The 20,060-nt window shown below is 38.0% G+C and overlaps 2 protein-coding genes across 2 annotated transcripts in view; both read left to right on the forward strand.

Moving 5' to 3' along the window:
• Positions 1-1,526, forward strand: part of LOC104828793 (macrophage mannose receptor 1-like) — a 34,763-nt gene extending 33,237 nt beyond the window's left edge. Inside the window, exons 29-30 of the mRNA XM_010562729.1 lie at positions 708-740; positions 1,396-1,526. Of these exons, the coding sequence (XP_010561031.1) occupies positions 708-740; positions 1,396-1,526 (164 nt within the window). The remainder of the gene's footprint in view (positions 1-707; positions 741-1,395) is intronic.
• A 3,020-nt stretch (positions 1,527-4,546) lies between these two features.
• Positions 4,547-20,060, forward strand: part of LOC104828799 (macrophage mannose receptor 1-like) — a 33,531-nt gene continuing 18,017 nt past the window's right edge. Inside the window, exons 1-12 of the mRNA XM_010562742.1 lie at positions 4,547-4,607; positions 7,180-7,341; positions 8,296-8,409; positions 9,519-9,665; positions 10,877-11,059; positions 11,929-12,083; positions 13,339-13,452; positions 14,423-14,538; positions 15,444-15,592; positions 16,430-16,629; positions 17,958-18,085; positions 19,410-19,497. Coding sequence (XP_010561044.1) covers positions 4,547-4,607; positions 7,180-7,341; positions 8,296-8,409; positions 9,519-9,665; positions 10,877-11,059; positions 11,929-12,083; positions 13,339-13,452; positions 14,423-14,538; positions 15,444-15,592; positions 16,430-16,629; positions 17,958-18,085; positions 19,410-19,497 — 1,617 coding nt within the window. The remainder of the gene's footprint in view (positions 4,608-7,179; positions 7,342-8,295; positions 8,410-9,518; positions 9,666-10,876; positions 11,060-11,928; positions 12,084-13,338; positions 13,453-14,422; positions 14,539-15,443; positions 15,593-16,429; positions 16,630-17,957; positions 18,086-19,409; positions 19,498-20,060) is intronic.

Raw genomic sequence — 20,060 nt, forward strand, 5'->3', positions numbered from 1 at the left:
CAAGTGTGTTTTGCATTACAGTTTGCAAAGAGCTAAGAGGAGAAATATTTTCTTGATAACTTAGGGAGTCTTGATTCAGAATAGTTTTTCTTACTTTATAAGAACATCCAATATGTTTCACTTTTTTTCTTTTCTGAGTGTCAAAATTTTTTTGCACTTCTTCAACAAAAAAGATTTTTATAAAGGTCTTTTTTTTTCTCTGTCTCTTTCTTATGCATAGGCAAATAGGAAGATTGCAGCCTTGATTCAAAGGGCATTTTCTAGGAAAGACATTTAAGAATCTTAAACTTAATTGTAACAGCAGCATCCTGCTGGACATGCAGAGCTTCCTAAAATGTGCTAAGTGAAATCAATCTCCAGAGTTGTACATTATGTTCTCAGTAAATTAAAATTAATATTTCATGAAAAATGTGAAAAAGTATTTTTGAGTGAACATAGAAAAGAGTCAGTATTTGAATGTTGGTAGATATAAAAACAATATAAAGTTTTAAATGAATGAATATTACAGTTTGGTAATGTTAAGTAGAAAGGTAAAACCTTAGTAATGTATTTTTTGCCTCACTTATGTTGCGTTTTGTAACAGACATATATGTTATTAAGGCAATGGTAATACTTCAGGTTTTTGTTCCTGTACAATTCTAGCAAAACAGTTAAACTTATGAATTCTAATGAAGTGTCATATTATTTCTCTCCGCTATTCATTGAAGTTGAGCCAAGTGGGAGTCCTCTACAGCAAAAAGGTAAGAGCTTTCATAAGAAAATTAACAAAAATCTAAATACAAGAAGAACTTAAAACAAGTTTACCCAAATCACCCCCTTTTACACAGCAAGTCCTGCTGACAGTTACTGGGATGCATGGTTATAAATCACTCAGGGTAATCCCACGGTGCCTTTTTACATGCACACGAGCACTCACATGTTCTTGGTTGACTGGACTGCTGCAGGGCTAACCATGAGCTGACAAGCTCAGCAGTGACCCAACTTGTGACTAACTTAGAGAACAGGCAGAGAGCTTTAACTAGGCTGTTAAAACCTATGTAGATGTATATGCAATTTTCTTCCATAGATATTATTGTAAATAATGTAACGTAAAAATATTGTAAAACTAATTTCCAAATAATTAGCATCCCATACCATATCAAAAGCATGCACTTTCATTAAATTCTTACAAGCATCCACTGCATGCATTGTATATCACTCTAATCCAGACTCACTAAAACCACCTTAGCTTTAGCAACAGAGACCTGGCTACTGATCAGCAACAACTTGGGGCTTAGATTTTCACCAAACAGACTCCAAGTTCAGGCAAGAGAGAACATCTCCTCCATGTTTTTCATGTTGTATGTGGAATAAAAAATTAGTTAGGTTTCTCACAGTTATATGCATTCTTTTCAGGCAAGGAAAAGAATGAAGAGACTCACCCACCTGTTCATGTCTCCGTTTGGCCACTCATTTTCTTGGCTATTCTCGCTCTTCTTGGAGCTGCCCTGTCAGTCTATTTCTACAAGAGAAAAAGACACATCTAACTATCAACAGATTCTGGCAATGAAACACTTCTAAAATGATGTGTTGGTGACTGGGGAACTGGTGAGAAAGGGTTCTGTGGAATGTACCAATTCAGAGGAGCAAGTTACTTGCTGAAAATAAAGGATGTATCTGTTAAAAGTCTCTAGTGAGGGTCTCTGTAATCTTAAATTACATCCCCTTTCTCTTTTTGCAGTAGCAGACTCTTTTGTATCATGCATATTTTACAAAATTGGAATTAAGGATTAATGTTATAGTCTTGTAACTGTCAAGATGTTCTCAAGCGCCTTAGCAAAAGCACTAGTGTAAATAGCTTGTCAAGAACAAATAAACATACTGAAAAAGTACTATAAAAGTCAACTAGTGAGAACGAATGTTCAAGAAAGTGTGATTACTATTTAGAACTGTATTCCCATGACTTTGTGGACACTGCAAAGAACTCAAAAAACAAAATATGCCCAACTCTATGGCAATCTTGAACTTGTTTTGCTCCACAAAATTCACTCCATCAGACCAGCAATTTTATTGTTTCTTAAAGCTGTATCCTATTATACTTATAAAATGGTGCTTCATATACTTATCTTGGTTAACTTTGGGATAGAAAACCTTGCCATTTTCATTTTCTGCTATGGAAAAATACAGTTCATACCAGCAAAGGATATTAAGCTCACGTGTAGGTCCTGGTCTTTTTTCAATCTGATAATATGATTGTTAACTGTAGTATGTTCACTAACATGAATTAAAATATTTTCACTCTTGCATTCTTCCTTCTTTTTGTTAATGCTTTGAAATAAATAAAGTTTTTATTAGTATAATTTTCAACTTCTGCCTTCCCTGTGAATCAAGTGAGAGAAAAGGGGAAGGGAGGTGCTCCTGTCTGCACAATAACTCTTTCATCAATAACAAGGAGGGCTTCTCTCCCCACCACTTTGAATTCAGCTTGAATAAGCACCAACTTGCCATTTTTAAACATGAGAAAAAGGAACTGAAAACTAAGGAATGCAGCAGATGATACTGTACTAGAAAACTGCAAGAAGACTAAGTTTAAGATGTTAGAAAAACAGTGGAAAGCAGTACAAAATAGCACTTAGGTGAGCTGCAAATACCATTTAAGCACCAAACACTTTATGGGGAAAACTGCTTAGCAGATAGCCCTGGCAAACAACCTGCCTTCTCCAGGCTGCATAGCGTCTATACTGAGCAAGCCGGAAAGTTAAAAGAAATAATAATAAAAAGTAATGAAGTTTCTTTTCTAGGCACTGGACTCCTGTTTTCTTGGCATAAATACACTCAAGAGTTTAGCACGCTGGTGAGGACAGGTTATTGCACAAGTGAAATGCAGCGTGCAGGACACTGACCCCCAAAAGTCTGTAACCAGCATCAAGCTGGTTGGTCATGTGAAAGGGGCAGCTCTGAAGTGCGCAATTCTTCTTTTAGCTTACCCCAGTGTCTGCACTAATCTTCCCCCCCCCATCACTCTGCAGCCTTGGAGAGCTGAATCCTCACAAGCATCCATTTACACAAGTGGGTAACTAAAGCACAGTTTGGACCAGAATGCAGCTAGCACTTCATGAAGCAGAGGAGAGAACTAGGCAGGAATTGCATCCTCCAGGCATTTTCTGTTGGGATCCCCTCTGTTGGAGCCATTTCATTTTGTGATTTCAGCTGTACCCAAAATATGGTTCTATTCAGTAAACTCAGCTTCTATTTCTCTCCCACCCCACTGTTGAGCACCGTTCAGCTTTATGACTTTGGGCTACTCTGGCAAGTTTTGCTCACACTAAGCTGTCCCTAAATGTCACCTGCAAATAAAATAGTTATTATTAAACTATTTATTCAATTCCTAGTTTTACGGAAATCCAGACTTTTTTTTCTGAAAATGTATTTCTTAGTGCTTAGTGCTTAAGCCAGTTCTTGCAATAATTTTCCCTAACACGTTATGAATAAAAGCAAAGATAGTTCCTCCTCATATGACATCTGTTCAGCTTCTATATATATCTTACTACTGACTATTTTGCTTCTCACTTTTTTCAATTTCATTATCACAACTTCTTTTAATTTCACTAATGTAAATAAACAGAAGGAACAGTAGGACTTGTCTGTATGTGAATATTTGCCAAGACAGCTTTGCAGTGTAATTGTACAAGAATTGCCATGACAATATAAGTCTTCAGAGGGGCACTTTGCTCACAGATTAAAAGGAGCATTTCCAATTTAGCTTACGTTTGGCTTTGTCCTGGAACATCCTCATTAGGAATTTCTCAGATAGATGAACACATCGTTTTGCTTGACAAAAGCATTCCAGGCAAAAGTTTCCCTCCTGTTATAGGGAAGCTTACCACTAGCCTATGGCACTGAATGACTTCACTTCTTTCAGGTCTTCGACAAGTAGTTATAAACAGCACAGCCTCAAACTGTGATCAAAGTAAGCAGTGTAACACTGCAGAAAAAAAAGCAATTTTAGTCCTCAAAGTGAGCAATAATTCATAATGCACTGAATACTGCAGATCCTGTAACGTCTGCTCTCTTCTAGTTATGTAGAGCTGTGACTTTATAGCAATGTACTGAATCACTAGGGGTTTGTCTCCCTTTGTTTCTGAGATGTAAGGCTTGAAGAGTCTGAGTTTTTAATCAATGGTATTTCACTGCAGGTTTCTTGTCATCAATTCTCAAGTTGCTTTTTTAGAGGTCTGTCCTGTGTAGCACCCCAACAACTGACCTATAGATAATACTAGCAAAGTCTCAGAAAAAGACAAATGTCACCACCTCTAGTGACAAGGATGGAGACTTCAGTTTTGGAAGTGACTCGGTCATCAAAGCGAGCAGTGTTTGCAATGTGCACTCTAGTTATTTCAAAATACCATGTGACAGGATATTTCCTTATTTAGAGTACAGAGCTTTATCCATCAACCCTTTGACACAGAGAAGGACCTGTTACTATTCTGACTCAGAAGGATTTTATACACTGCCAATCTTATAGTCCAACATTTGGTAGAGGAATGAAAAGCAAGTTACATTTGCAATGAGTTTCTCCAGGTTCCTAGTTTTTCTTTCCCTCGTACATGGTTCATTACAGTCACTGGGTAAGTTTCCTGTTGGTTTTGTGTTAAACTAGATAGGAAAACGCTTTTCCTTGGGCAGCTTTACAGTTTTAACGCATAGACTGATTATTTTGTATTTGTTATCAGAATCAATACATGATCTGAAGAGATGTTGGGTATTATCCTGGCAATTCTTGATTCACAGAATAAAAGAGGTGTGATGTAGGGATGTTGGGGGAAATGGAGGTAAGAAGAGCAGGATCTTTAAACTGGAATTTCTTTCTGTGGGAATATTAAATCAGATGGCACTGTATGAGAGATGAGGAAGCATGGAACTCTTTCCATTTACCCTCCCCATCACACCCATGGTGCAGTGATCAGTCAAAGGGTTTTAGAGCCATGTTTTCATGATAGCTGTGCAAATTTCTCTTTCTGCTACAAAACAGGAGGTATGAGAAGGAAGAACTGGCTCCTCCCCTCCAGTATGACCAAATTAGAAAAATAATTCTCATCTGAAGATGTATATCATTCATTGGGTATAGCTATAGAGAGAAATGGTAAAGCAGTAATATATGCGGAACTGAGCAGATGAATGTATTTGCATGAATGTAAGATTGAGAGTGTATATCAGACATTTCAGGATAAAAGAACACTCCCACAATACTGTGATAGTTTAAAAAGATGAAGCATTACTAATCTTACAGAATCTGAGTTGAGGGTGAATCTGCAAGATGTCTCCAAGTGTAGAAATGTGTGATTGAACCCTAAAATTTTTATTGTGTAAATATGCTCATGACAACCTGATCTGTATTTTCTCTGGTCAGCTACCCTTTTCCTTTAAACAATTAATGAAAAGATGGAGTGATAAAGCAAACCTACTGAGCCGTACAGAATACAACAATGCAGTGAACTCATTGTTGTCTGAGATCTACTTGTGGCTTTCCCGTCTTCAGGAACCACAACTTATCAGCAACTTATCACCACAGAATTTTACTTTTCTACAAGGTATATATATCAAACTCTAAACACAGTGCTTAAACCCCGGATTTTACTAAAACAACATTTTATTTAAAATCTCTAGCAACACAAGGGGTAAAAAATTATAAAAATTAATTAAAAAAAGATGGTGTGACCTCTCAGTTTAGATAGACAGATATACTGATAAGATAGGTCCATTACTAGGAGGTCAGATTTATGATTTTATTATTATTTTCATATGTCCTCTTAACCCTTTCTTCCCCCTAGATACCTTTACATTACAAGGAAATGCCAATGGGCAGCCATGTGTATTCCCTTTCAAATATGAAGGCAAACAGTACAACGAGTGCACAGATGCTGGTAGGTCAGATGGCTTGCTCTGGTGTGCGACAACAGCAGACTTTGATGCTGATAAACTGTATGGATTTTGCCCACTAATAAGTAAGTCCTGCATTTTATTTATTATCTTGTCATGAAACATTGTTGAGAAAACCATCTATTGAGCTACCAGGTTCTTTATTGGGTACCAGCTGCACACCCTCATGACAAACCTTGTCAGAGTAGCCCAAATGAAAATCATCTGATTGAACATTAGCCCCAGTAGCCCAGTGCTCCCTCTCCAGCAAGCGGAGAGGAAGAGGTGCCTCCAGAGTGTGGCTGAGCCCAGCCAGGTTCTGACTCACCTCCTGGAGGTGCCTGTTTCTCTTTGTGGACCAGAGAGGTGAGGAGGCTCTTTGATAGCTCATTTTATGTGACTTAAGTACATGGCATGACCAGCATGAATTTAGACTGATATCTTTCTTTCAAAAAATTCCCATTGCTCTTTATTCCTCAGCCGTGCCCTGTCAGTCAATTCTCACTTAATCGCTAAATGCTGGTTTTTGCCCTTAACATCCATTTCCTGCCTTGTTCTTGTCTCCTATTGCCAGCCTACCCCAAAATGCCACTGCTAAAATGATCCTCCTCTCCCATCTTTGTACTATCTTCTGCACTGAACTTGCATTTGAATCCCTCCATCTCAGGACACAAACTGTTTTACTTTTCTCACCACCTGCCTTCCCAATAACACAACAGTTTCAAAAGGTTTTTTGAGTTGTTCTGCAAACAAAGACTGCAGCTGATTTGCACACTGGTGCTACACAGAGTGTTTTTGTAGCTCCTCAGGCTGTCAAGGGCCAGGTTCTGCCATTTTTGAAAACACCGCTTCTCTTGATGACGAACTAAGAAGGAGTTCCTGCCCCACGACGATGAAGAACTTCCAGGGTCATAGTTCACCTACACACTTACTTTCCTCCTCTGACTTTACCCCAGAATCTCTTTTCTCAATCAACAGATACATTTGGTTTACCTAGTACTACATTTTGTGTAAAAGAAAATTTAAAAGCAAACATTGGAAACTTATTCACTCCCTTCTAAAAACTTAGAAATTCAAAATAATATTTTTAATTTAAAAAAAATGACACTTTTTTAAAATAGATGCCTAATCTGATTTCAATTTTTCTGGTGCTTTAAAATTGATGATAGCATACAGTTATTGCTGTGCATTTTTAGAGATTTTGCATCATTACATACTTGATTTGCTTTTAGTTGGTGCATTGTCAATCCTCTAACAGCATTATGTCACTCCTTCTTCCAGATGACACAGAAAGATTCTGGACAGAAGATGTTTCAACTGGCATTCACTATCAGATAAACTCAGAATCAGCTCTAACATGGCACCAAGCAAGGAAAAGCTGTCAGCAGCAAAACGCAGAACTATTAAGCATCACAGAGATTCATGAGCAAGCATATATAGGAGGTAAAATGATAGAGAACAAGACCTTAAAATATGCTGCCCCAGAGCTTTAGATGATGAAGTTGGCTGCCTTGTCTGCTGTCTCAGCGAAGAAGACAGGTTGTCAGGAGTGGTTCAGCAGCTGCCAAAAGGGAAACGGTCTGAATTGCCCTTCCACTAGCTGGTGGTTTTTTTATGAAGGGGTGGTCTCAAATCTCTATAGGGGGAGAAATGGCCCCATCCCACCTTTGTGCTCCAGGTGGGAGCTATTGCATCGTCTGCAGCCTCTCCCAGGGGGAAGGTTTCCTCCGCTTGCCTTTGTGCCAGTGCACTTGTTCCTGAACAGGGCTACGGTCTGGTCCTCAAATTCACTTTTTTCCTCCGTGTTTCAAGGAATATTAATTTTCCTAGGAGAACATATGATGATGGCTAGATTGGTCCTAATATGGGTACATTTGCATACAGAAACTCCAAATAAATTCAGTGGATTTCAGATGCAAGTATCATGGTATCAGTTTGGTTATAAATGGTGTGAAGGAGACTTTGAAACCACTCACATCATAGAAAAAAATCTGGAAGCAACTAATTGGCACACTGTCTTTGTATTTGTGATGTGTTTACTCCATGAAATCGGTTACAGAAACATTTTAGCACAATCTCCTGATGAAAATAAGGTATTTTTTACATCTCTTATGTTTTAATGAAACAAAGACAGAGAAGTAAACTCTTATTTAAGTAGTGAAATAAGATGTTCATTTGCTCTTTTAACTACTGACATCTCTGCTAAATCAGTATTTATTCATTTAAATATACTACTTTTCTAATCTGTGCACCTCAATAATGCAGAAAGTACTGGTTTGTGGGTGGTTTACACTAAGAAATATATATTTCTTACTTTTAACTTTATTTCTTTTAGATGAACTTGCTAAGAATGAGAATAGGGAGATACAACTGACTTTTTTTTTTTTTCTAATTTAGAGCTAACTAAAAAATTCAGTTTTGCATTCTGGATTGGATTGAACACTTTGAATTTCAACAGTGGATGGCAATGGGCAGGGGGCAGCCCTTTCAGATATTTAAACTGGGCTCCTGGTAAGAACTGTATCTATTTTGTAATCTTTGAATGGTTTCTGATAAGACACCAACTAATAAAAACTGCCCTAACTACTTTTATTTCAGGAAAGCCATTCTGATTTAGAATAGCTGAAGATCTAGATCTTTATTTTAAGAAGTACACTTCCAAATTACAAAGTTCACTGTGGATATCAGCTATAGCAAGTTCTTTTATTTTCTTACATAACCAAAGAGCTTGTTTATGAAAGTAGAGTGTCATTTGGGGTGATATATAACCCTGCAGACCAGAGATCAGAATTTTTCCATAACATGTTGCCCAAGACAATAAATATAAACCAAATCTTCCAAAAGTAGCAAAATATTTAGAAAATAATGCTACTATGTTGTCTGGAGAAATTCTAAATATTATTGAAAGGCTTACAGAGCCAGCTCATAACTCCTCAGCAGTTTATGCAAAATTGCACTGGGCCACATCAAGGAAGGGAGACAGGGGTGGGTTTGTGGTGCTCCTCACACGTGGAAAGTTCTTCTGTTTGCTTTTTGGTTGGTTGGTCCCATGTTTTCTTTGTGCCACAAGTATTTCAAGCCATCTCTTCTTTTGGAAGAGTTACAAGGTGGTAAAGGAATAATTAAACTCTCCTCTAAGTTTTCAAAAATTTTGTATCAGGCAATTTCTTTTGCTGCTTACAGAGGTTTTTAAACACTGCAACAGAAAAGTGAAAAGTTATTTTATAGGAAAGTAGAATTGTGTAATTCTTGAGATATACTGGAGGGATGGTATACTTTAAAACTGAATATTTTTAAAGAAGTTTTTGACACAGGACAACGGTCTAGCTTCAGCTGTTCTGTCTGTGAGCACCAGGATATCAGTATCAGGAACAGAACCAGAAATTTCCTAGTACTATCCTGACACAAAGTCAATGGAGGGTCATTACTTCACTGTGAATGCATAAACTAAAAGCAGTATCCTATAAACTACAACACCAGTTGTCCTATGGGAGAGGGCTTCTTCATATTAAGCATTGAAGAAATCAGAATAAGTTGATGTTTCTACTAATAATATGAGGGTTTTCTTAATCTTTTTATTTATTTTTGCTGTGAGATTCTATTTTCTTTCTTACTCAAAGGAAGTCCTGTCCTGCTGCCTGGGAAAATCTGTGGAGTGATGAATCCCAGAAAGAATGCTAAATGGGAAAACCGAGCGTGTAACCAGAGACTTGGCTACATTTGTAAAAAGAGAAACTTCCACTCCGATTCTGACATTATACCCAAAGGTAGGTTAGTCAAATAGAAAGAAAGATTTTTCTTTGACTTCTAGAAAGAGCAATCTGTAAAGATCTGCAAATGATAAAAGGTATGCAACATTATTTTTTCAACCAAGACATTAGAAACCTTTGAAAAACACAGCTATACATGCACACACAGACTTTTAGATATTGCTTTTGTCCTCCCATTGTGTATTAACCATTCATAGCAGAATATTACTATTTTGTTCCATCATTCTATCATTCATTCTTGCAAGACAGATAGAAGCTGCTCTGTCATGGTAACCAGTGCCAGCAATCAAATTTGCATAAATACAGTAGAAATTTTATGCTTCTCATTTTCTTCTCACTTGCTCCAAATGAGCTATTGCAGTTATTCTAATATTAATGCAAAAAATCCTCCTCTGATGACAACAGTACGCAATGCATTGGGTTCATGTGAGCAGACCACGAGGAGCAGCAGTATTTGCACAAGCTACATTTCATCCATGGGCCACCCCGACCTGAGCCTTCGATGATACAACGTGGCTATGAACATGCCACACACAGGAGGGATCTGCGGGAGGCTGTCACCTGGGAATGTTATAAAAGCTACTTTTACAAAGAAGTAGTTATATTAAAGAAAGTAGAGAAATAATTTCAGAACCTTTATTCCCCTATTAATCTGAAAAAAAGGTGCAGGACTCTATTTTTAAAACAAGCTTAAGGTAAGCTTTTAAAGATAATTAGGAATAATAAAGCCACTGAGTAAATATGAAGACAAAACTACCAACTCTGCACTAATTGCACTGTTTCCTGACCTGCAGTTACCAGAGAGTTACTTCATGCTTTTCCACATCTGAAAATTATGTGTGTTTGCAAGAAGACGTTGAACAGGAGGTAGAGCCTAATGTCAGCCACTGCATGCAGCACGGGAGACCATGACACACTGACCAAACTGCTCCGGGGGGCAAAGAGCATTATTTCAAACTACATGTCTTACACAATATGGGCATTTTTCATTGATTCTCTGCTTAAGGAGACATCATTCTATTTGCATATTTAACATACTGTGCCTTAATGATATTTGTTTTTCATTTGAATGTATTTGCATTTCTAACTACAGCTTTATGTTTATTCATATAGTCCTACTTCTGTAAAGAGTGCTCAAGAGACCTCATTCTAGTGTCCTTTATCTTCCTCTTACAAAATTGCTCTGAAAAATTGTGCTTTAATTTTAGAAGAATTGAGACCTATTAAGTGCACAGATGGTTGGCGGCCATATGCAGGCCACTGCTACAGCATTCAGCGAGAACCCAAATTATGGAAAGATGCTCTGACTTCATGTAAGAAGCAAAACGGAGATTTGGCAAGTGTCCACAACATTGCTGAATACAGCTTTCTAGTGTCACAGCTTGGTTACAGTGAGTATATACGTAGGCCCGTATTTTGTTTGCCCCATCTGTAACATAAAAGCTGGGCTTCCTATTAAATATTAATGCTTTTTTCCTGAAATGTCACAAGTTGAAGGCTAAATCTAACTTATGGTATTGTTTGCTGTTGTTGCTGTTGCATAAACATAGAAGTATATTTATATTTATCAAGACATAATCTACATTGTAAAACTTTATAAAGCAGGAAAAGAAAAAAATAGACACACATAAAGATCTCTAAAAATTACACTTCTGGCACCTTTATTCTATGTTCAATATTTTCAGCTCCAAACCTATAAGAAATTTAACTTCTTGCTGAGATTAAAACCTTTTGCTGAGGTTAACCTCTTGCTGTATATCCTTCTAAGAAAATAATATCTTGTCACTTCTGATTTTCCTTGGATATGTAGTAACCACTCCTGCTACTTGCTGGACTTGGTGAACACCCCTGATGGGCCATTACAATCCCTCTAATGCTTCCGCATGAAGGAGATGCATTGGCAGATGTCTTCATGGCTTGAGCTCAGTATGATTGCCTGAGAGGTGGGACACTCACTGTCCTACCTTCCATGCTACGGGCCATTATGTTGTTCTGAATCACAGATATTCAGAAAGTTTGTACAAATCTTCCATCAGCCATAAAGAGCCTCAAGTTTATTAAACTCAGTATTTCTGGATGGAATTAGAGGCCTTTTAAGTACAAACCAAGACATCTCTTGCTGCAGATCTGGGAGGAAACCAGCATCTTTCTTAAAGCAGGAAGAACACCCTGTTTGGGCTCCCTGTTTGTTCCAGATGTGAAAATGTTCACCATATTGTATAGCGGTCCTTAAGCAAAACTATTTCTTTTCATGCTTCAGAGCCAACAGAAGAGCTATGGCTGGGTCTGAACGACCTGAAGGCTCACTTCTATTTTGAGTGGAGTGACGGGACTCCTGTGACGTTCACCAAATGGCAGCGCAGACATCCCACCTACACAGGCGGTCTGGAGGACTGCGTTGTCATGAAGGGGCAGGTATAACCATGCAGTCATTTTACAGTAATGCAAACTAATAACTATGTTGGTCTGAAATCATTTGCCATTATATACTTATTCAGGAGTCATTTTTTTAAATTAACTTAAAATAGTTTTCCCAATAAACTGGGCATCAACCAGAAGAGATGTTTAGAGGACAGAAGAGATCAGAAGTAGAGAGGTAGCATTTTCCTAGTGCTGCCTTTTGAAATTTCTTATCTGGTGAAAAGCCTGATCCAGAAATTTTATATTAGATTCATTCTAATGCTGCAGCAATGAAAAAAGATAGCTCTGGGAGAGGAAAGGGAATGAACTAGTTAATACATTGTGTGGTTATCATAGATGCTATTTGCATACCTCATTTTCTGATCCGATAGACCAATATGTCCCTCCGTGTCACTTCATTGAGACATGGAGACCTGGCACTAGGGCATGTTTCTTCAGCCGTGACATAGAGAGAGCATTAACACCTGCCTGCCAAATACCTAACCTGAAATCCTATAGTATTTCTGACTGCTTAGCTCACAAACTTTATTTTCTTGCAAGACATGGTTGGTTGACACATTTACATGCATGTGTGTGCACACACATATACACACAAGAAGTGTCATGAATTTTAAAAGAAAGAGATTGAAAAGGCTGTTATGAAAGAAATGCTGTTATTGAAAGAACTGTTATATCATAGAATAGTACTGATTTTTGTCAGTATTAGGCATCAATAGAATTGATCCTAAACCAGATTTTATGGGGGGAAAAAAGGTCCTCTTTAAATTTTATTTTTTACATAATTCTTTTTTTAAAAGAAATCAGTACTTTTCAGAGTTTTCTCCTTGATGGATAAAATAGTTAGATTTACTGCAACACACTCAGATGTGCTTTATTTCAGTTTCATTGATCTTTTTTCCAGAAGTATAGTGAAATAATCCTGCTCTAAATGCAGATCTATTAGCCCCAGATGAGATGTATCTTTACAAACCCTCTCATTAAATAGATAGTTATGATAGCAAGTAATGCTGAGACTTCAAGATATTATTTATTTCCTTCTTTCACCTCAAAACAGCATCAGATGGATCTTAAACCAATCCTGACAGATGTATCTGGATTTTTTTTCTAATAAATCCCCAGCAACAATCTTATAGCCTTCCTAGGTAATATATTTCAGTGTGCCTTGTAGTGAAGAAGGAGGAAAACACTGGTTTTCTTATATTTATGAATGCCACTTCTTTACATTTGTTTCTTCTCCTTGCTATTCTAGGATGGATACTGGGCAACTGATGTTTGTGATAAGCAACTTGGCTACATCTGTAAAAAGAAGGCTTCAGCACAATCCTCTGAAAAAGAGGCAATGGAGGACCCAGGCTGCCAGAAAGTAAATACTGTCTCATAAATTAATTATGTGACAAAATTACATGTATCTTTAACATCATAATTTCACCACTATTCTCTCTGTTTACGCTCTTAGCCTAACAATACGTGTAAAATTACCAAAAGCCACATTGTCTGTTCTCTTAGGTCTGCTGTCTATTTAAAGCCTTTATGAAGTCCTTACTACATAAGAATGATAAAACAAAGAAAATAATTTCAAAACATTAAAGGATTAGCTTTCCTGTACCATATTACTACCGCTGGACTACTTAGTTGGCCTTTGAGTGATATCAGCAGGTTATTTTTTTCTAAACAAGTAATTTTTCCAGAGTTGACCTCTTCAGAAAATCATTATGTCTATATTGGTCAGCAGAGCTCTCTCTAAGAGCAGGAAGAAGCAGGGGTGTTTTACTGATATTCCTCCTTTCTACCCTCCCCACAAACAAGCACTGACTGGATTCCTCTTGGCTCAGAACATCTCCTCACCCCTTGCACTGAGGGCTGGCAGGGGCAGCTCTGGGGAGCTGTGCTTGTATGTGAATTCATTTCCATATTGCAATATTTTTGTGTTTCATTATGTCAGACCCCACAGCTCTGGAAGGCTGGAGCTGCATCTCCCCCCAAATGAATCACAGGCTCGTTACGGTGCAGTTTGCATAATCTCAGCCTTACAGAGCACTGGAAAGCCATAGCAAATAGCACAGTCACAATTTTCTTTGAAAAGTCACATACACATAAAAGAGATGGAAACTAAGATCTTGACGTCATCCATTAAACAAAAAAAGCCTTCTGTACGAGCAAACAGCAACAAAAAAACCAGCTTTTGTTTATTAACAGATCAGCCCAGTTTCATCTTGTTTTTAAGCTTAGCTGCAACAAATTGAACATCAAATATTTATACACAAAAGAGCAGAGCTAATTTCTATATTGAAGTCTCTTTCAATTTCACATTAAGAACCTTATGTTTGTCACAGGGTTGGAAAAGATATGGTTTTCACTGTTACTTGGTAGGCTCTGCACTTTTGACGTTCTCAGAAGCAAATAAGACATGTGAACAGAGCAAAGCTTATCTAGCTACAGTGGAAAGCAGGTACGAAAATATCTTTCTTTATATTTCAAAATCAGTGCTTCTGATGGAGAAACTTGCAAAACTTGTCCATTTTTTTGAAGTCTTCAAAGTGCTTTATCAGCACTTTTCAAAAATTTTGTAGTAGTAAGCCAAATAAAATTATCTGTGCAGGAAAAAAAAAGACTCAATGATTTAGGGCTTTCTACTTAATCTATTATAACAGTTTTCAAATTTGGGGGGTTCTTGAGTTAAACAGTTTTCTCTTAACTTTCAATTCCTAATTAAAGCACCTTCTATGTGTTTTGGTTTTTTTTTTTTTCTGTTGGAAAGTAGTTACTACAATTTTCATCTATTTACTGACGGGTGTTATCTCATTATGATAGGAAAGCTTTAATAAAAATATTTTCCTAAACTACCTTCTAAGCCAAATTCTGAACAAATCTAGGAAACCTTCCCCAGGACCTTTCCCACCACAGCCAGAATGTATCATCTCCAACCTACCCCTATCTCAGTCAGGCTTTGCAGACTTCATGGCCTCTAAGGAACATGACTGCCTTCAGAGGTGATGGCCAGCAAAGCTGACAGTTTGGTCCTGACTAGGTGGTCTGTTTGTGGCACCTCGAAGATTTGGAAAGACAAGGAAAATAGTAAAATACAACTAGAATCCCACTTGAGTGGTGATTTGTGACATTTCACAGAACTTCTTGGAGAGCAGAGAAGATGCCTTCAGCTAAAAGGAGAAAGTTGTCCCTCACCAAATTCTTTTGACCACACTTAAAAGCCTGCTGAGGTTTTGCCCGAACTTCACTGAGGAGCTGTTGCCTTGTGGTCATGCTAGCATGACAGTGACACCTCTGTTTGTACCACTTACTTAGATTAATATTGCAAGGTAATAGGTTGTGAATGACCACTGTTTTCCACTTCAGAAATGAGCAAGCCTTCCTGATTAGTCTGACGGGGCCGAGGTCTGAAAAGTATTTCTGGATCGGTCTCTCTGACACAGAAGAACGAGGGAGTTTCAGGTGGACCAGTGGTGAAACTCCTCTCTTCACACACTGGAACACAGCAATGCCAGGTAAGCTCTGCACGGGCTCAACCCTTGTGATAGGAGTGCAGCCGCAATTCATGCAGCTTTCTGCTTTCCATCCCCTGGTGTTAGAAATTAGAGTAGGCACTTTCTTTTGTGCTTGTAGCTGTAAGTGGCCAACACCACCAGACCGTGTGTTTGATGCCAGTGCAACTAGCACTGTCACAGCCAAGTGTCAGGTCTTGCATAGGTCAACCTCCTGCGAAGTTGTATAGAAACACATATTTAATGGGTTAGACTGAAGGCAACACTATGCAGGAGTTAAAAAGGTCCATGGTCTCTTTTTTTTTCAACTTTTTAACACCAGTTAACAACAACTCATCAGACTGAGAAAAACTATTACGAACAGTTTTTTGACCCACAAAGTGCACATGTGAGAAATGAGCAGTGAACGTCCAGCTTTTCTGCACTTCAGCAAAAGAGATTAACTTCTATGTGGGAACACTTGCCTTCACACTAGCTAGTTACGCCTTCAAACAGACTTGTTGTACTTGATATCAGCCTTCTTGAAATTGAATTACCTGGATATTGAGAACCCCAAAGTAGTTGTCAGGCCATCTGCTGCATATGTAAATAAAATCAAATGCCATTTGTCCTGTGATTTCCCTGGAGTGGAAAGATAAGGAAGATTTCTATTCTAAAGCTGCAAGTCTCTGCTTTTGGCAAAGCTGTGTCTCTGAGACCCATTCTTGGCTCTGGCCAGATATTTTAATCTGCATAATCTGCATCTTCCTTTTGATAATTTTCTATGAATAAAAGCAAAGGTCTCATTTCTTAGAGAGCAATTAAGACAGGTTTTATTCATTTCTTTTCCATATCACAAAGGAAAAGAGCAAGGCTGTGTTGCCATGGGAACTGGAGTTGCAGCTGGATTATGGGATGTTGTTAGCTGTGAGAAGACAGCAAATTATCTTTGCAAACAGCAGGCAGCAGGAGTCCTACCTTCTGCTCCTCCGGTACGGATCCTTGCGTCTCCCTGTGCCGAAGGCTGGGATGGAGCATTCCAGGCAGACTCATGCTTCAAAGTAAGTGTGTGTCTACCTTCACGGCGAGCCTGAGCACAGGGGAGCCCAGCGGTCACTGTGGTACTCAGGGATCCAGGTGCTAGGTAATTTTGGGGGAATTATCTTCTCCATGGTATTCAAGGGCAAAAAAACCATGAGAAAATCCATCAAATATAATGGAAGTCAACAATGGAAAACCTGAAACAATGAAAACAGAGTCCTAGAAATATGCTTTCGTTTATTTAAATGCCAGGTGAAAACCTCACCTAATTTATTTACTTCCAGGAATTTGGGACTTCAGAAAAACATAGTATTGCATCTCAAGAGCTGGCAGTGTGACTTGCATAAGACAATGTTTCTGAGAGAAAACTTAAGGAAACCTGGCCCTCTGCCACCCTTTTCTCACACAGCATGTGATATTTTTAGTGATACATTTAGATCCAGGTTTAGTTTGATATTGGTGACTCTTCAGCAAGTACAGGTTTTGGGCATTGTCTTGATTTAGCTAAAAATGCCTTAAAAAGCCTACTTTTTGAAAAGAAGAAGAAACAGTAAAGAGAAGGCAAAATAGATCAAGTAAAAGTAAATATGCAACATTGCTCTTGCAGGTCTTTACATAAATATCCTCTCATTTTCTTTCTTGAGACTCTGCCTGTTGGGAGGCCAGAGATGATTTTAGCCCTGTATTTGTAAGAGTCTAACTTCTATGTCACACTTAATTATTGTTACTAACATTATTGGTTCTGCCTATTACCAAATTGTTGATTATCCTTTCCCCAAAATGTCAAGCATCCAGTTCCTTACTTCAAGAATGTACGTACTTCATAGTAGAAAGTGGAGCCATTTGTATGCTTGCACCACCACACAAAATCCCTTCCTTGGCCAGGGTCAGCACCTTGCCAAATGGCTTTCTCCGTCCATACTATCTTTTCTATTCCAACCTGTTGATCTTCCTTCCACCTTCCATTCCTCAAAAATCTCCTGCTTTCTACTGCAAAATACCGCAGCTGAGCTATTCCATCTTTCCTCAAGCCTTTCAGTGGTCAAAGTTCCAATTAAGTTATAAACTATTTTTTCTTCTCTGTACATTGTGATACCTTTTCCTCTCCTCAGACACCTATGCTACTCTTGCCTTATTTTAAACTATAGGATGCTAAGAAAAAAAAAACTTACGCTTTATATTAACAATGTTTAATATTACAGGTCCTGACAGACATTATGTTGTCTCACTCAAGAACAAAGGGGTGCTAAAGTGATACTGATTTTAATTACATAGGCAATTATACATTTTTATATGCCAAACTTTGCACATTTAGTAATTTATTTTTACTTTTTTTTTTTCTCAACAGTTTTTTGTGAGAGAGGGAAACCAAAAGAAGTCTTGGTTTGAGGCTGAAGAATTCTGTAGAGAAATAGGAGGAAATCTGGTCACAATCAATACAAGAGAAGACCAGATTTTATTATGGCAATTAGCATCGTGAGTACTTGCACAACAATTCTTTTTCATGTTCATGCTATTTTACATAAGAATTCCTTCAAAATATATCTGGAGCTGGGCAAGTGAGTGAATAAACACAATCAAATTTAAATTAAAATGGAAGTTTTTCATCTGGAAATATCATCCTGAAACATTGCTTTTAAAAAAACAAATCTTGAATATTTCAAAGAGGCTTTGATATTTTTAGAAATTTTCATAACAGGTTTTTAGCAAGACTGTTCTCCAGATCTGATCAACTTTGTACATTTTAGTCCCTCTCCCAAAAGGGAGACAATAAAATGTTCAGCTCCAACTGTGCCTTTTTTCTAACTGGCTGAAATTCATATTTTAATCAATATGCCCAAAACCCCCCTTGAGCTAAGGTGTAATGTAAACCAAAATGCAAGGAATTAATGTGGAAATTTCTGACCATAAACTGAAGACTCCTGAAATCAAACAGGAATTAATTTTAATTAATTTTTGCTGGCACTGTAGATGCCATGTCTTGCCCACAATGTAGAAATTATGCCATTATTTCCCCCCCCAAATTAGACCACTACATTCTGATTGTATTCCGTAATGTCAAGACATCCCAATGGTACATAATGTATAGCTATTTAACTAAAACTGTTTCACATAGTGGTGAAACCAGGGTTAATTTCTCAAATAGAATTAAAATTGCCATATAAAAAGTCTTTGTGATCTCACCCTTCTTCATTTTATTATTTTTCAGTATTGTGAGATGCTGAACATGTTTTTACCTCCCTGTTAAGTCTCTTTGCTTCAGACTATGAAATCTTCGCAAGGGGAAATCTTCATGTTATGTAGAGAATGAAATAGGACTCTATTTTATCTGGTCCATAAGTACGATAAGATAAATAGTGTGAACTATTAAATAAACTACATAGGAAGTGCCCAGAAGCAAATCAAATCTGTTGAAAAACAATTGTCATTATTTTTCATTAGTTAAATTGTGTTACAGCTCTCTACTGATGTTTTACTTTTGCTAAAGCCTCTGTCCGTGAACTCCTGCTACAGCAAGGAGCTGTGTTGCAGCCACAAGGATGGGAGCCTGAGCTAGCTCTGTGCCACATCACTTGTCCTTTAACTTACCTTCAAATATGGCAAGTCTTGTCCCACCGCAGAGCACTATCAAACCCCTCGACAGAGTGCAGGCAGTGAGCCTGGCTATGGGCCAACAACAGTGAAGGAGCAGAGACCAATTCAGATGGGACAGCAAGCAGCATGTTTCTATGCTTTCCAACATTTATATCATGGCCCCACTTTCTACACTCACGTGTCTATATTGTATGGTTTATTTTAGGGATAAAGGACTACACACTCAGGCTTTCTGGATCGGTTTGTTTCTCTTAAATCCTAATGAAGGATTTGCCTGGATTGATGGTTCCCCTGTGAGTACTTATTTCCTGGATATTAATTGACTTTCTGCCCTTTAGAATATATAAATTTTCATCTTTTTATGCCTTTTTTTCCAATCTCTTTAAACTTTTGGCAGGTGCGTAGCAGTCCTTTATCCATTGGCTGAACAGCTGCAGTGCTCAGGGACAGTGCTGTCCTAACACACTAATGGAAGTACAAAATTGCCTGTTTCATCCCTGGTACCATGTTATAGCCCATCATCCACAGTCCATGCTCTTAGATCTTCACAGCATCCCAGACCAGGCACTGCTGTATGTCAGTACAGAGAAGTCAGGCCGCCATCTTTCATAAAGCAAGATAAATACAACTCCCTCCACCCCATCAGTTTTTCCTCCATCAGACACATGCTTTTCTCTACTGTGTAATCTTTACTCCTTCTCCAGGGAGCACTGGTGAAAGTGAGCTGGTCTGGTCAGCATGATTTTCACAGCTCTCTCAGACCTATCTGAACTCCTATTAATCCCATAAACAAGGTACTTGAGATGATGAGATCCTGAAATTGTGTTATGATGGCAATCTCAATTACTTCCACTCA

The sequence above is a fragment of the Haliaeetus leucocephalus genome, unplaced genomic scaffold (assembly GCF_000737465.1).
Source record: "Haliaeetus leucocephalus isolate CR32 unplaced genomic scaffold, Haliaeetus_leucocephalus-4.0 Scaffold0, whole genome shotgun sequence".
NCBI classification, from domain to species: Eukaryota; Metazoa; Chordata; class Aves; order Accipitriformes; family Accipitridae; genus Haliaeetus; species Haliaeetus leucocephalus.